This window comes from Corylus avellana, chromosome ca11 (assembly GCF_901000735.1).
Source record: "Corylus avellana chromosome ca11, CavTom2PMs-1.0".
NCBI classification, from domain to species: Eukaryota; Viridiplantae; Streptophyta; class Magnoliopsida; order Fagales; family Betulaceae; genus Corylus; species Corylus avellana.
Genome location: NC_081551.1, coordinates 15,762,521 through 15,778,881, shown reverse-complemented (window position 1 = coordinate 15,778,881; position 16,361 = coordinate 15,762,521). Strand labels below are relative to the sequence as shown.

Below are 16,361 nucleotides of genomic sequence, written 5' to 3'. Positions count from 1 at the left end.
CCTCTTACATTGCTCTTCTAGTCTATGTTGATGATGTGGCCATAGCAAGCAATGACTCAAAGGTAGTTTATGAGTTTATCACTCTCTTAAATAATAAATTTTGTTTGAAAGACTTGGGACCTTTGAAATATTTTCTAGGACTTAAAATTGCTCGATCCACAGAAGGTATTTTTGTATGTCAAAGAAAATATGCCTTAGAAGTTCTTGAAGATTCAAGCCTCTTAGCTTCTAAACCTGTTACTTTTCCCATGGAGCAGAATCTGAAATTATCCAAGGATGCATGAGTTCTTCTTGCAGATTCTATAGGTTATAGGAGATTAGTTGGCAGACTCCTCTACCTCACTATCACTCGGCTTGACATAGCATAATCAGTGCAGATCTTAAGTCAGATCATAGACAAACCAAGACAACCTCATTTAGATGCTGCCACCAGAGTTTTGAGATACATAAAGAATTCTCCTACTCAAGGGCTTTTGTTTTTTGCAAAATCAGATTTTCATTTGGAGGCTTTTTCAGATTCAGATTGGGCAGGCTGTATAGATACTCGAGGATCCATAACTAGATTTTGTGTGTTCCTTGGTGATTCATTAATCTCTTGGAAATCCAAGAAACAACAGACAATTTCAAGGTCCTCTGTTGAGACAGAATATCGTGCAATGACTTCTACTTCTTGTGAGCTAATGTGGCTATTTTTTCTACTCCATGACTTTCATATACCTCATTCAAAAGCTGCTTTATTATTCTGTGATAGTAAGTCTGCTCTCCACATTGCAGCTAGCCAATCAAGTTTATCATGAAAGAACTAAGCATATTGAGATTAATTGTCACTTGATTAGGGAGAAAATCCAATTTGGCATTCTCAAAACTTTACATGTTTCCTCTCAAATTCAGTTAGCTAATATTTTTACAAAAGGAATTGGATTCAAAGATTTCTCTCATTTGTTGTCCAAGATGTCTGTTGAAGATATTCACCCCCATCCATCTTGAGGGGGAGTATCAGACAACTCGAAGACTTTCAGTTAGAGAGTTGGCTACACGTGTACTTAACTAATTTAGTTTGAACTTCTTCAGTTGTAATTCAGTTTATTCTGTTTTCAGTTAAAGTTGAAGTTAGTTAGTTCCCAATTTCTATTATCAATGTAGCCGAGTATTTAAGTAGTATTCATTCATTATTGTCATTAAGGTTGATTATACAGAGAATAAAGCTCACTCATTCTCTCTCTCTCTCAACTTGTTCAACCTTCTCTCTTCCTTCTCTATTCTGTTTGCATTACTCCGTTTTCGGCTATTTCTACAGAGCAAGCTTTGCTTGACAGATGCTGGGAAAATTTCAGCAACCATTTTTTTTTTATTATTAATTTTGATTTACGTCGTTTATTTAAATGACATCAAAATTTACGTCATTTTTACACTAACGATGTAAATTCTTGTTGTTTAGAAGAAAAGAGACTTTAAAATTTTTTTCTCAACCCAATGTTACATGACCTACAACAAACGACATGAACAAAACAACATCAATCGTTTCATTTTGTTTTTCACTATTCATGTCATTTTTTAAACAATGTGAATTAGCTTTATTTTGTAGTGTTTGAACCCTCTCGTGATGAGTAGTGTTAAAATATAAATTAAATGATTAAATTTAACTCTTTATAACAACTTCAATATTTAGAATAATAGATGATTTAACAATCGAAAACTAAAAGGCTCAAATCATAGTTGATCAATTAAAATGCTCTGCCTAGCTATCATTAGTTGTGGTGGTTTAGTGACCTCAAGGAAATTTTCAAAATGGTTAGGCATATACTCGGGTGAGAGTTTGACTTTCGAAATGGGGAGTTTCAATCCTATTAGTATTAACTGTATTGGGTCTTATTGATGTCTTGACGGAGCTGAGTCAGGCTATGATTCAATCGGACTTGAGAGAGCATCTGCGGTTCGTATCGTCTAGTTCTCGCTTGTACAGCTCCTAGTGGACAAGTACTAGCTACTATGGTCTCGCCTAAGTAGAATAATTACTATTTGATTTCTCCCACCCACCTTTTTTCTCATTAATTTTTTTTTTTTTTTGATACTCTTGGCCTCAAATCTTGAGTACTGTTACTGTATTTACCCAGAGACACCAAATAAACCAAGGAATTTCATGTGATTTCAACCGACAGGAACCTCATCACAGACACCCACATGTTTCAATGGGAAAAGAGACAAAAGAAATTCTTGTGCCATAGCTTACAGTGGTCCCTACTTTAAATCTAGTCGTGGGCATTTCTCTTGCATTTGTTTTCTTTCATTATCTTCTCACTCCCTCATACTTTTTTTTTTCTTTTCTTCATGGTGAGAAATAGAAAAAGTGAGGCACAAGTTAAGGTTCTGAATAATGAACATTTACCTCCCACAATGAAAAATCTTCTTCGATCAGTAGGATTTTGAGACAGGTCCCATAATTATAAGTATACATAAATGAGGTAATTAAAGAATCCTAAGACAAATGTTGATAAAGAATATCTCGTCATTTTCAACTGGAACCTACTTGGTATGCTTTTTTTTCGATGGGACAAAAGATTCATTGTCCTTAAACTTTACCACAGGATCGTCCGGTCATGATATCTTGTTTGCTACATTTGTTAAAAAAAACAATGACACCCCTATGAAGTATGAATTTGAATACTTTCCATTGCATTGGATCATCATTTGGGTGCTTCAAGATCTCTCTCTCTCTCTCTCTCTCTCCCTGAGGGTCTATTACTCACTGTAGTGGTAAAATGTAGCACTTTTAGAATGATGGTATTTCTCAACCCCCATTGGAACTCTCTCTCTCTCTCTCTCTCTCTCAGGTTCTATTACTCACTTGAGTGGTAGACTGAAGGTATTCCTCAACGCCCATTGGAAATTACAACAACTGGATCTCTCTCTCTCTCTCTCCAATTATATATATTGTGTTCTAAAGTGAGAAAATTACCCATGCGACCATGCGGGCCTGCGGCACATGCACTTAGAGCAGAAAATCTCTCCTGAAAAAAAGATTAAATGTAAAAGACGATGCCCTTGTTCAAGCTCCACAGGACCACAAATAAACTAGTAAATGTACTAGACTTGCTTCAGTTTTTTTCGTTTAAGAGCCTTAATTAATTTCATTCGTTTTACAATAACTATCAAACTGGCCGGTATCTGTTAGGATTTTAGTGACCGAAACATTTAGTGTCAAAATATGTTTGGTGGTGAATTTAGGTCAGGGTTAAGTCGGTGTAAAAGTTAATTAAATACATCGAAATTCAAGTTTGTGTTGCTATTATGCATTATCAAACATAGGCCTAGTCGGAGTAAAACATTCATATATTTTATTTCTGACACTAGATGAAGGCGAGCTTGGTGACATTGGAAAACTATCTCAAAATTTTACAACTTTTTTATTTCACGAAATTTTTTTAATTCCAATGTTTACGATGTCAAAATAAATATTATTTATTTTTTTTTTTTTTCAGTCTATATACGTCCTCTTCTTGATAATTCTTTTCATTCAAACCATAGAAAAGTTATCAACCATCAAAGTCATGATTTGAAGCAGACGAGGTTCCTTTTTTAAGAAGGCCAGAGTATCTGGAGCAATTATGGTGGGAAGAAACTGCGTCATTTACCGGAATTACAAGATTGAGTCTTAAAAGTTACTGCAATTTTAAATAGAATAATTTATAATTAACATAAGTCTTTTATAGTTGAGGCATTTAGAATTGGCTGGCTTCTGGAGTGATTACACTTTTTGAAGGGTTTCAAAAGATTTCAACTTCGTTACTAAAATCTATGTGCTTATTTCTTTTACGCATGCTTTAATTTTGGTATTGATATCTATTGTACTGTTTGGCTTTAAAGTTGATAAGTTTGTTCATCATTATTTTATTTAGTAAACTGGATTAAGAACAACTTGGGGTCTAAAATTGAAAATTTCAGTTTCCTAAGGCTCACTACTTTTTTTCGTTTATTTGTGGATAGAACTCTTATAATTATAAATGTTGGATCAGGTCTCGGTGTTCGGCGAAGAAAACCAAAGCCGTTTATGACATTTGAAATTGTACTCCGCAAAGCATCTTCTAAGAACCATTCACGTGAACAAACTGTCGTACCTCAACAAGAAAAGAAATACAATTACAAGAAATTGTGGAACAAGGTGAGAATCCGATAAAGAACTGAAATTGGACTCAAAAAGCATCTTTGATAGCTTCCTTGCTTACTTAAGACAAAACACACATGCAACAATCCCTTAATTTAAAAACAAATGGTGTACAAATGATGCCAAACATCAGAATATCAATCATGAAAAGGATAAGATTTTTTGGACAAAGAAAGAAGGGGGGGCTCGACATCCTCTCATGTCGATTCCGCCGTTCCATGCTATCATCAATCTGACAACCTGCAATCAGTTCACCACGACATACGATGAGCCAATATTTCCCGACATATATTCCAATAAATAATAAATTCAAGCCATCTCTCTATATATAGAAATAGTAGAAGAATTTGCTTAGAAAAAAAAGTACAAGAATTTAATTAGTATTCTAAACAAGATCTAGTATAACCTCAATATTTACAAATTCAAATTATATATATATATATATATATAACGTAGCTAGCTAGTTAGTGATCTGTACGGATCTGATCAAAAGCTGATATGCTTTTCATTTTCAAATGCTACTTAGGAATACCATACAATTGAATGCCGTAATAATAAAAAATTAGTATCTATGACTGATAAAAAAAGGTAAAAAAAAAGAAAAAGAAAAATTAATTTTAATTCAAGGGTTAATTTTTACTGCTACGTCGTCTAATTATATGTGAGTTATACGTAAATCTACTAAATAAAATTAGTATATAAGTGAAGTAGAAATAAAGCTTTTTTTAACTAATTACTTAACTCATTTCTAGAGAGAGCAGGTGTAACCAGGAGGGGGTTCTTTTCCACAAGTTACAAGGAGCTGAAGAGCTAGCGGAACAAAGATGTTGAGGTTGAGAAGCTTGAGCTTGAGAGTGGTGCACAAGCAAACCGCGGCTTCCAGCCCAACAAGTCCATGCAAGACAGGGCAGCACTCATTGACCACCGGATCCCCAAGGCCAATGTGCACCAACCCACCAAGAAGATCCACACAAGCACCCAGTTTCAACGTGTCAATGGGGCACGTCTCCTCCGGCGGCGGGGGGCATGGGAGAGTCACAGGTGGGTATTCTATGGGAGGGTGAGTCACTGGTGGCTCTACTATAGGAGGGAGGATCCCCGGAGGGTTTTCTATGGGAGGGTGAGTCACTGGTGGCTCTACTATGGGAGGGAGGATCCCCGGAGGGTTTTCTATGGGAGGGTGAGTTACTGGTGGCTCTACTATGGGAGGGAGGATCCCCGGAGGGTTGACTATGGGAGGGAGAGTCACCGGTGGCTTAATTGGAGGGATTGGCACTGGTGGCAGGGTGACTGGGGGCACCGGTGGCAGGGTGACCGGTGGCTTAATTGGAGGGATTGGCACCGGTGGCAGGGTGACCGGGGGTACCGGTGGCAGGGTGACCGGTGGCTTAATTGGAGGGATTGGCACCGGTGGCAGGGTGACTGGGGGCATCGGTGGCAGGGTGACTGGGGGCTTGACAATGGGGGGCTTGACAATGGGAGGCTTGACAATGGGGGGCTTGACAATGGGGGGCTTGACAATGGGAGGCTTGACAATGGGGGGCTTGACAATGGGTGGAGTGATGGGGCCTTTTGGGGGATTTCCCTTGGGGGGTGGCTTGCCACAATATGGACAGCCAAGAATGGGGGTGGCTGAGGAGATGAAGAGCATGGAAATGAGGAAAAAAGCATACATCTTAGAGGAATCCATTTTCTTGGGTGAGTCCCTTTGGAACAAAGAGAGAGAGAGAGAGAGAAGTAATACAGAGTGGCCTGTGAAGTTGTTTGTACAGGAAAGAGGGTGTTAAATAGGAATAGTGAAGAGTAGAAGAAAACAAGAAGCTGAAGAAGCAGATCACGTGAACATGGGGCTAAGCTTGGCCTCAAAAAGGCAGCTGCCAAACTATGCTAGTTGGCAACTACCATACAAACGCATGAATCCATATGGACTTATGTTTTTGTGCTATTTATCATTGTTTTCGTTCATTTCTATTGTCTTTGTAACCATTCAAATGGAGGAAGCTACCTAGCTAAAATGAGCAACAACAAATACAAACAAACACAAAAAAAAAAAAAAAAAAAATCTAATCTTGATAGTAATCCAACCATAGCTCCATAGGGAATCCTCGAAGATAGAAAAGGCAATCAAGAATGCTGTCAACAAGGCTAATTGTAGCGACCTACAGTAATCAACTTTGATATATATATATATATATAATCTCCAAACTTAACACTACGACTTTGAGTTTTTTTTTTTTTTGTTTTTTTTTTGGCATGTCCGCACAAGGAGATTTGAACTAGTGACTTCTGCTTTATGAAGCATAGTTCTCAGTCTATTGAACTACCCATTAAAGACACGACTTTAAATTTCTAGGACTGTGTTAGAATCCTTAAGATTTTCTTACCATATTGTTGTTTAGTAAATGTCAGGATCCTTAAAATCTCTCTAGCTAGCTACCTTTTCAACCAAACCTTACCTATCCATTGTATTCTATATAAATAGGACCATTGTAGTACAATGTTATTCAAGTCAATACAATCGAGTGTAAACTTATTTGACATTATATTTTTCATATTTTACTTTAATGGAGTTGATTGATTATTGTAGTGAAGCGCAGTACTAGCATGCATGCATGTTTGATGTTTCCATCCCAATAATTCAGGTCTGCACTCATGTTGCTTTCTCTCTCTTTCTCATAGAATATTGAAAAATATTAATCCTAAGATTTACAACTTGTTTAAACTCTTTTTTGTTGAATGTAGTAGTATATCTCAAAATTAATAAAATTTATTATATTTGAACAATCTAAAATATTATACTTGAACATCTTAAATTCTTAATTTAACTATAAACAATGTTATCCTCATGACTTTTTTACCGACATATATATGTATGTGCATGATTGGAAGGTGCATGTTAAATTCTTTTTAGAACTTCTGCGTGCACTCTTAACTCCACACTTCCAAGTGTACACTTCATAACGTGATACTAAAAATTACTATTAGATCCAAAATCTAATGATAATTTTCATAATCACGTTAATGAATGTGGACTTGGGAGTACTGCATGTAGAATTTCTCAACTTTTTTTTAGTGTTTGATTTGGCTCTAATCACATGCTAACATGTGTCAACAAATTGTAAAAGAGTCGTAAGCGAGATGACCTATTTCATGATCAAAATTTTATTTTATTGCATCTAATGATGTATATGATGCCATGTGGTGAATATATTTCCACATTAATTTACATAACGTAGTATAATCTTAACTACAAAATGACTCAAAATGGAGATTGAGTATCCTTATTCCGAGAAAGAGCATCTGAATTAATTAATTTTCCTACTCTAAATCTTAAAATCAAGCCATAAATTTGCTTGCTAATTAAACTTATTTAAATTGGTTGGAGATGTGGACCATATGATGCCACATCATTGGAGGGTGAACCTTCTTTTTTTCTTTCGATCTAATTCTTCTAATCTACCGCTAAGCTTAGTGATGTACAGAGGATTCCTTTCTTTTTTCCTTGTTTTTTTCCTTGTGTTTTTTCCTGGGCATAGGCATGTGATACAGAGGTGGGTTTCTTCTTCTTTTTGAAACCTTGTGATTTAGAAGTTTCGTACGTAACATCCATGGAAAGAGCTAAATAATGAATTTAGTGTTAATAAATTTATCCTACTCCAAAAATCAGTGAGATTCAAAAATAAATATACAATCACAAGATTCACAACCACATAGAAACAATATAAGAGGTGTCAATTACATCCCCACAAAACCCTAAATTAATTATAGGCGATTTTAAATACGATCTCCAACAAGGTCAAAACATCGAAATGGGTCAAAATTTTGTTCATAAGCTTCAGAAAAAACCTCATTTAAACTGTAGCACTTCCAACGTGATCATCCGGGTCGAATAGAAACCACGCTCCACGTCGCCTAACATTTAGAACCTAAAATTTAATGATCATAAAAATAAATAAATAAACTAAATGCACAGATGTAGAGAGTACGTACAGCTATGCAAGCATGTGCAATGGTGGGGTTAGAGGAAGTGTAGTGGAGGTGGAGAAGAGAGGGCTGTGAAAGTCTATGGCTTCGTCCGTGAACTTGAAAAAGGATATACTTGAGAGGCTGGAATTTTTGTAAGATTGTGGATCCGTGATTCTTCATTTGCTCACTCTGATGTGATCGGTCTCTCTCTATCTCTCTCTCCTGCGCCAATTTCTCCTCTCATGAGTATCAAATTATTATTCTTTTTCCTCTGAAGGAATTGTGGGCCAGCTGAGTGACTCGTGAAAAATTCAAACAACTTGTTAGCCGTGACAGTGCCAGTAGGCAAAATATACTGTGGGATGTGTTATCATTTTCACCAAAGAAAAGAGAGAGAAAAGGTAAGGATGTCAAGTCGTTTTCATGCCAAGAGATCTATGCTACTGTACATGAAAAATCATACTAATTAATCGAAACTCCAACCTAGCTCCTTTGCATCTCATTTTAGAGGGTTTGAAGCAGGAATTTTTATTAGGTTTTGTCATTGTTTGTGTTAGAATATTTTATATTATATTGTCTTATATGTTTTAGGGTTTATTCTAGGGAAAAGGATCCTCTCTATTTCAAAACCCCTCTATTTTCTCCATTTAATGTATTTTAAAGGGTATTACATTTAATGCACTACCATCATTAAAACTTTTGGACCACACTACCCTTTAAAATGCACTAAATGGAAGAAATGACGGGATTTTGAAATTGAGAAGATCTGTTTCCTTAGTCTAGGATTTCTTATACACTACTTTTTCTCTCTCTATAAATAAAGAGGTATGTAAGAGCATTCCCAATGGAAGAGATAAATGTTACTTTTATCTAAAATAGCTCTTTAAATGTTTAAAAAACCTCCTACATTGGATTAACCAAAAGAAAATGTAAAATAGATATTTGATTAGAAGAGCTAAAAAAAAAGCTAAATGTAGCAGCACTTTTTAAGGGAGCTATTTTATTTTTCATTGTTTCTCTCACCTATTTTCTCTTTTCCCGAATCTTTTCCTATTTTTTCTCTGCATGTTCTCTTTTTCTCAAAACTTTTCCTATTTTTCCTCTCACATGCTCTCTTTTTCCCAAAACTTTTATTACTTTCAATAATATTTTAATAGAATAGATGGAAATATAGCTAATTGGATGTAGAGACATTTAAAAATGGCATAACTAAACTAGATAAAAGTGAGTTTTGAGAAGTCATTTTACATAAAAATATGGCTCCTCCATTGGGAATGCTCTAAACATATCAAATATAGAAGAGAATACAATGTAGTCCTTAGCTTCCACTCTCTGTCTTTCTTCCGCTCTCCAATATATTTAACATGGTATCTGAGTTATTTTCTTGTGGCCTCCAATAAACGTCTTGGACGTTTCTTGGCGCTCCCTCCGACGACGTCATTGTTTCGGCCGTCCGCATGCTGCCAATCCTCTAAAGCTGTTGTAAATCTCTTCCACTCCTTCACCGCAGCAAAATCTGGAAAAGTAATCCCAGAATCAAGCTCATAAGGCACAAATCTACCGATCTGTGGAAGATCTGCTGCCAACGGCTCACTCACGTGCCGCCACGCGTCCACCTGCAGAATTCCATGCGCCGGGAGCTGCGCCTAAGAATCTGTCTCTTTAACCGCACCTCGACAAAGCACTGATCACATCGATAGTAGCGCCAATCGACAGATCAGGGCCAGACGAGTCTAGATCCGACAAGAACTCTGCCGAAAACGCTCCGACGCGCTGCTACATCCACTCGATCAGCAAGGTGGTTGGACCGTTCCATAGATCTGCCGCCGTTGGTTCCAATTCCGTCCAGGAATCCGCCAGCCGAGCTCCGACGCGTCGCCACTTACCAGTAGAAGACTCTGCGCATGGGCTTCATGCGCCCTAGCACCTCACAATGGGAGGCGTGTATACTACACGCGTAGACGGTTTTCCACTTTTCCTCTGCCATGTGTCACTAGAGAGGCCGCCACGTCAGCCATAGCCGTCCAAGAGCACCTCTGCCATGTCAACACCTCCAACCCGGTTTCTAACCAGGTTATCAGGTCTAAAATGGGTCCAAAATAGGTTTTTAACCGACCCAATCATTCACGACCTAGCTACCCAAGTCGGCCCACTCTCAAATCGGTCCAAATAGTTAACCCGGTTCAATGAGTTAGACCCGGTTCACTCAGATCCGAAACAAATCGGATCCTACCCGGTTCAGTCGAATAGGGCAACTGGGTCAATTCCTATAACCCGGTCCAAAGTAGTCAACCCGGTTCACTTCCTTGCTGGTCAGACCATATTCAATGGTTCATAGGTTTTGGCCAATTTTGTCCCAATGAAACTAGCCCACCACCAACAATTAAGTCCATCAAGATTTATTCAATAAGGCTCCATCCCAAGTCTCAAGCCCATTCCAACGCCCAAATCATTCACTGCCACCAGCAGCCAACACCGGCAGCCAGCATCCGGCCGCCACTCTCCGACCACTACTCTGGCAAACAAAAAAAAAATTCATTATTTCCCTTTCTTTTATCCAAACTCAAGCTTGCACCTTGAGTTTGAGGGGGGATGTTAGAATATTTTATATTATATTGCCTTATATGTTCTAGGGTTTAGTCTAGGGTTTCTTGCCCACTACTTCTTCTCTCTCTATAAATAGAGAGCTATGTAAACATATCAAATATAGAAGAGAATACAATATAGTCCTTAGCTTCCACTCTCTCTCTTCTCTCTCTCTCCTTCTTCCGTTCTCCAATATATTTAACAATATATTTAACAGTTTGCAATGAGTTCCCATATGAAAAATAGTTTAGTAATAGTCTAATGCTCACGCCCTATCTTAAGTTAGGATAATTCGTAAGCCTAACCCATGTAGACAGGTTTAGAGGGTGAGTTGTGTTAGTTTTATATTGGCTAATTCGGTGTTTCTAATGTAATAGTTTGAAAATGAGTTCATGGATTAACAATTGAAGAAAGAAGTTGGTCTCAGCCTTGTGTGTCCGGGCAACCATTAGACGTGTATGGACATAATTTCCAAAGACTTCAATTCACAAGTCATATTCGGACAGCTAGAAGATGTGCCCGGACATGATTTTCAAAAGACTTCAATTCACAAGTCATGTTTGAACAACTTGGGGACATGTTTGGACAGAAATTCTAGAGAGTTTATTCAGTATTGGATGTCCAAACATTGGGACTTCATGTCCAGACAGGTATGGTTTACAACAACTTGTAACCCTAGCCATGTCAGGACATGCATTAACCCTGTTTGGACACAACCACTTTATTTTAACCTAATTCTATTTGGAATAGGATTGTGCTTAAGTCTATGTATAGGAGATTGTCAAGCACATTTTCTTTTATGTATTCCAAGAGCGAATACTATTGTGCTAAGAGAGCTTTTGAGATTTAGAGCTTTAGGTCTCTCTCTTAGAGTTAGAGATTGTGTCTTCATCCACAGATCCAAAACAACTGAAGCCTATTGGTAATCTAGTAAAGGAGATCACATAGAAGAAATGGTCCAGAGGTTCTAGGAGTTTTTTTACTTTCTTTTTTTTTTTTTTTTTTTTTTTTTTTTTTAAGGTTTTTTTTTTAAAAAAAACAAACGTTCCAAAAGTTTTTTTTTTTTTTTTTGTTGGGTTACCAAATATATGTGTCTCCTTGATTTACAGTTTTTATATATATTTGGTAAATTATTGCATGCTTAATATTTTTAACTTCCACATGTTGGTCATGAACACATATTCAACCCCCTTTTAAGTGTAGATTGGAGTCTATTAAGTTTTTCAAATTGAATTATTTTAGTTAAATGGATCAAAACACCACTAAGCATGAAATAAAGCTTTTGATTTAAATTTTCTTTTTTCTTGAATGATATGCTTGGTTTAATGGTTTAATTGGCAAACTCAATACTCGAAGGCCTAAGATTGAGTTCCCAGATAAGCAAAATTTCAGTTTACACTAATTTTTACTTAATTACATCCATAAAAGTATTAAAAAAAAAAAAAAAATCAGCTTTCCATACAATTACAATATGGGTGTTGTTGTTTTACAGGCAAAAGAGTAATGCTAGAAACTAGATTCTTATCGCCAATGTTGATGTGACAGTCATAACTAACCATTAGATCAGCCATTGTTAAAATTTCATTTTACACTAATTTTTTACTTTCATCCTTAAAAGGAAAAAGAAAAAAGAAAAAAAAAAAAGGTTTTTCATACAGTACTTATATGAGTTTCTGCCTTATAGACATAAGAGTAATGTTAGACATTGCATCTTTATCCCACAATTCTGACATGGTTGTTCCAACCAACCCTTGAATCAATCATTCCTAAAAAAAGAAATGTTGAAAGATTAGTTAGGACTGTCATGATAGCATTAAGGGATATTTGTGGGATAAAAAAGTTGTATATAGCATTACCTTAGACAAAAATGTTAATACTAAGAGTAATGCTTTATAATCTATTTTTATCACATAACCATCCTACAATGTTGGTGTAGCAGTACCCTAACCAAACCTTGAATGTATTTTTTCTTTTTATTTTTAACAAAAACTGATTCAATAATTGTTTGAAGTTGTCTTTTCAATATTATAGGATAAAAATGTAATTTTTAACACTACTCTAATACTTTTTTGAAGGAATATTATGAATATTCATTATCTTAAAAAGATCTGTTAAAAGATCACATAAGTAGGAGAGATTGCTCTCGTTATACAATATCACATACACTTGGTGGGGCATCCCCCAACCAAGTAGACATAGTGACATGGGTGGTAGCCAATTTTGCTAGCATATGCGAAGCATTATTGGCGTCCCTAATTACATGCTTAAAACTAGCATTTTCCAGAACATGTAGCTCTCTTTGGATACATTCTATGAATTGTCCATAGCTACTAAGACACGGCTCCTTTGAAGCAATAGCCTTGATAACTTGCAGGGAGTCACCTTCAAAAATAATATTGTCGAAGCCCAATTCCTTGCAGAAAATAATAGCATGCACCACTACTAGAGCTTCGGCCGAAGTAGGCTCAGTGTGAATTAAGAGACATACTCCGAGCAGCAAGAAATGTACCAATTGAATCTCGGCCTATAAGCCCCAATCCCACACGTCCTTCCTTCAAATTCAGCCTAGCTTCCCAATTCAACTTAATCATATTGTGTGGTGGTGGCCTCCATACTACCGCTTCGGTTTTATTGTCAGTACCTGCAGCACATTGGACCTTGTTATTCACTCTGTGAAATTCTTCCAACGATGTCTATGCTTCCTATATTAACCATGTCGGATGATTAAACTTTTCTCCATGTATGATAGAATTTCTCCTCAACCATATTTTCCTTGCCAGGACAACGAAAAGTTTGTTGTCCCCCGTGTCGCATCTTTCACTAACTGACTCAAAAGTTTATGGGAAACTACTCCCCATTCCGCCACATTTTTGCAATTTAACTGGCCCACCTCCCCACACATCATTTGATGATGGGCATGTCCATAGGATGTGCGCAACCGTCTCTTCTTCAAGTCCACAGATGGGGCATAAAGTGTTTCGGACAATTCCCTTCTTAGCCAGGTTCACCCTAGTCGGTAATAAATTATGTAAAGCCTTCCATAAGAAGAGCTTTGCCACATTTGGAATCTTTAGCTTCCAGCATTCTTTCCAGGCAATCTCGCCATTAGGTATGGATGTTCCACTTCCTTTATTTGCCCTGTTTTCCATTTCCAAAAAATATGCACTTCGGACAGAGAAGATCCCATTTTTTGTACCCCGCCAGATAAGGCGATCCTTAGGTGGTAAAGGACTAATAGGTATGTTTCTAATTACCTCAGCCTCATTGTTCAGAAAGAAGGCTTGTGCAATGAGGTCATCTCTCCAGCACTACTGTAATACTTACATTACAGTAGATAATGTAATAATCTACTGTAATACTAACAGAATATTATTACAATATTCTCACATTCACACACATTATCGCATTTAATTTTTAGACATCAAATTAATTCACCATGGACAAATGTCCAAAATTTATTCATATCATAATTACTACAATGATGGGCCATAAATGGGTACACATGATCACATTTTAAGTTAATTTTCATTCTCATAGTTCTACATCACTAAGTTAATAGCTTAGGATTTTTATTTATTTTTGTTAACTTAAACACCCTAATCATTTGATTTGCCATGTGATCATAATCTTATGAGTGAAATAATATGTATTCAAAAAAATTCATTTCTAGAGTGCTATTCTTAAACCACACGCCCATATCAAAATTTTCTCCAAAGTAATTATTCTTTTTTCTTTTTTTTTTTTTTTTTAAAAAAAATAAAAAATAAAAAATTCCATAGTCTCTCCAAAACTCTTCAATCAAAATACTATAGAACTCATCAAACTCTTTCCCCACAACATATTCGACTTAATCTCTTTTTCATTCTCACTCTCTCAATTTTGTTTCTCTCAACTACTTCTCTCAAAAATTCGCACATGCATCTCACTCTCTCCTAATCTACATGACACTTAAGGGGCATCAAAACAATTTCCTCTCTTCTCTGATATTTTAAAACATGTAAGCATCTATAGACATATGCATGCATATGGAGAATAAATTCGTGAAATCATGTTTGTTTGCACATTATTCATTCTCTTAGTTTCATGGGTGAATATTAAAATATCATTAGAATAGGATGGCATATTAATGTTTCATGAATTAACACACATGCACCGCACAGTTTTTGCACTAGGATCAACAAGAAAAATGGAAATACGCTTTAAGAGTATAATATCATAGGGCTAAATGATAAGAACCGGCCTAGATTTTCAGGTCGCATAATTTCATGCTTAATTGATCACTAAATGCATTCTTATCAATGTTTTAATAAAGTCATGACGTTACGGCTAGGTTAGGGAAATTTGTGTGACTCTCTCAAGAATATATATTGAGATAAGTCTCTTACTAGCTCCTTCCCAAGTTTATTTTCATGACATATTTTTAACCAAGTTCTTTTATAAGATGATGGCAGATGTATGGAGGAAATATTTTGGCCTCTCAAGATTCAAAGAAAAGACAACACGATATCGGGCGCAACCACTGAAAGATGTTTCGTGAAGATATGAATCCAAACTACGTTTGCCACGCTAAGTGCACCTTCGTTAATCGGTGTACCACTACATCTAAGGTCATAGGCACTACCATAGTCATAAAAATGATTGTACAAACCCCTAGTACACAATACATGAACCATAATAAATTTTACAAAAAAATAAGAGAAAAATATAAAAAAGCTCCTCAAACTACCAGCTATTTGCAATATAGCCTTCTAATGTTCAAAAGGTACTAAAGTAGGCCCCAAACTACCACAATGTATCAAAAATGCAACTTATTTTGGGGAAAAATATAAAAAAAGCCCCCTAAACTACCAGTCGTTTACAATATAGCTCCCAAATGTTCAAAAGGTACTAAAGTAGCCTCCAAACTAGCAATGGTAAATAAATACAAAAAAAAAAAAAAATTGCAATAAATAAATAATTTAGACCAACTACAGTGACTATTCATGTCGTATTAAAATAAAATCAAATGTACGGTTCTTGAGATATTCCAAAATAATAATAATAATAATAATAATAATTTAGTCCCTTGATTTTACTTTAATACGACATGAAGCAATTTGTAATTTAGGCCAACTATAGTGACTAATTATTTATTTATTCCAAAAAGCTTTTTTTTTTTTTTTTGTATTTATTCCCCCATTGGTTTTTTTTGTATTTTTCACTAATTTTTTGGTTTTTTTTTTCACAATTATTTTATTATTTTATTTGTTAAAAGAATAGGGGTATTATAGAAATATAAAAAAATAGGAAAAAATATAATTTAGCCCCCCAAGCTACCAGCCATTTCCATTTTAGCCCCTTAATGTTCAAAAAGTGATAAAGTAGCCCCCAAACTACCAAAAAGTTGCAATTTGATCACTCCGTTAGTCGACACATTCAAATTGGATGGAAAATGCAAAATGACGTTTTTTTGAGGTTAAGTTACTAAAATGCCCTTTTAGAAAAAAAAAAATCAATTAAAAAAATGCCTTGCAAAAACAACGTCGTTTAAAAAAAAAAAGAAAAAAGAAATGAACGGGGTGGTTTAGGGGTGGCTCGCCCCAGCACCGCCATTCATTGAACCTCCAAGCACAACCATCACTGACCCGCAAATATCTAGTTCGTCGAT

General features: G+C 36.0%; 2 protein-coding genes across 2 annotated transcripts; both read right to left on the bottom strand.

The window, feature by feature from the left end:
* Positions 1 to 4,098: 4,098 nt before the first annotated feature.
* On the bottom strand, positions 4,099 to 5,933 carry LOC132165653 (repetitive proline-rich cell wall protein 1-like). Its single transcript, XM_059576302.1, has 2 exons — positions 4,905 to 5,933; positions 4,099 to 4,402 (listed from the first exon to the last, which is right to left on the bottom strand). Exon 1 carries the CDS (start codon positions 5,850 to 5,852, stop codon positions 4,911 to 4,913), a length of 942 nt encoding a protein of 313 aa, XP_059432285.1. The 5' UTR covers positions 5,853 to 5,933; the 3' UTR covers positions 4,099 to 4,402; positions 4,905 to 4,910.
* A 3,571-nt stretch (positions 5,934 to 9,504) lies between these two features.
* LOC132165136 (uncharacterized) lies at positions 9,505 to 13,863 on the bottom strand. Its single transcript, XM_059575632.1, has 3 exons — positions 13,605 to 13,863; positions 13,203 to 13,355; positions 9,505 to 9,644 (listed from the first exon to the last, which is right to left on the bottom strand). The coding sequence occupies exons 1-3, from the start codon at positions 13,861 to 13,863 to the stop codon at positions 9,505 to 9,507; spliced, it is 552 nt and encodes a 183-aa protein (XP_059431615.1).
* Positions 13,864 to 16,361: the final 2,498 nt, after the last annotated feature.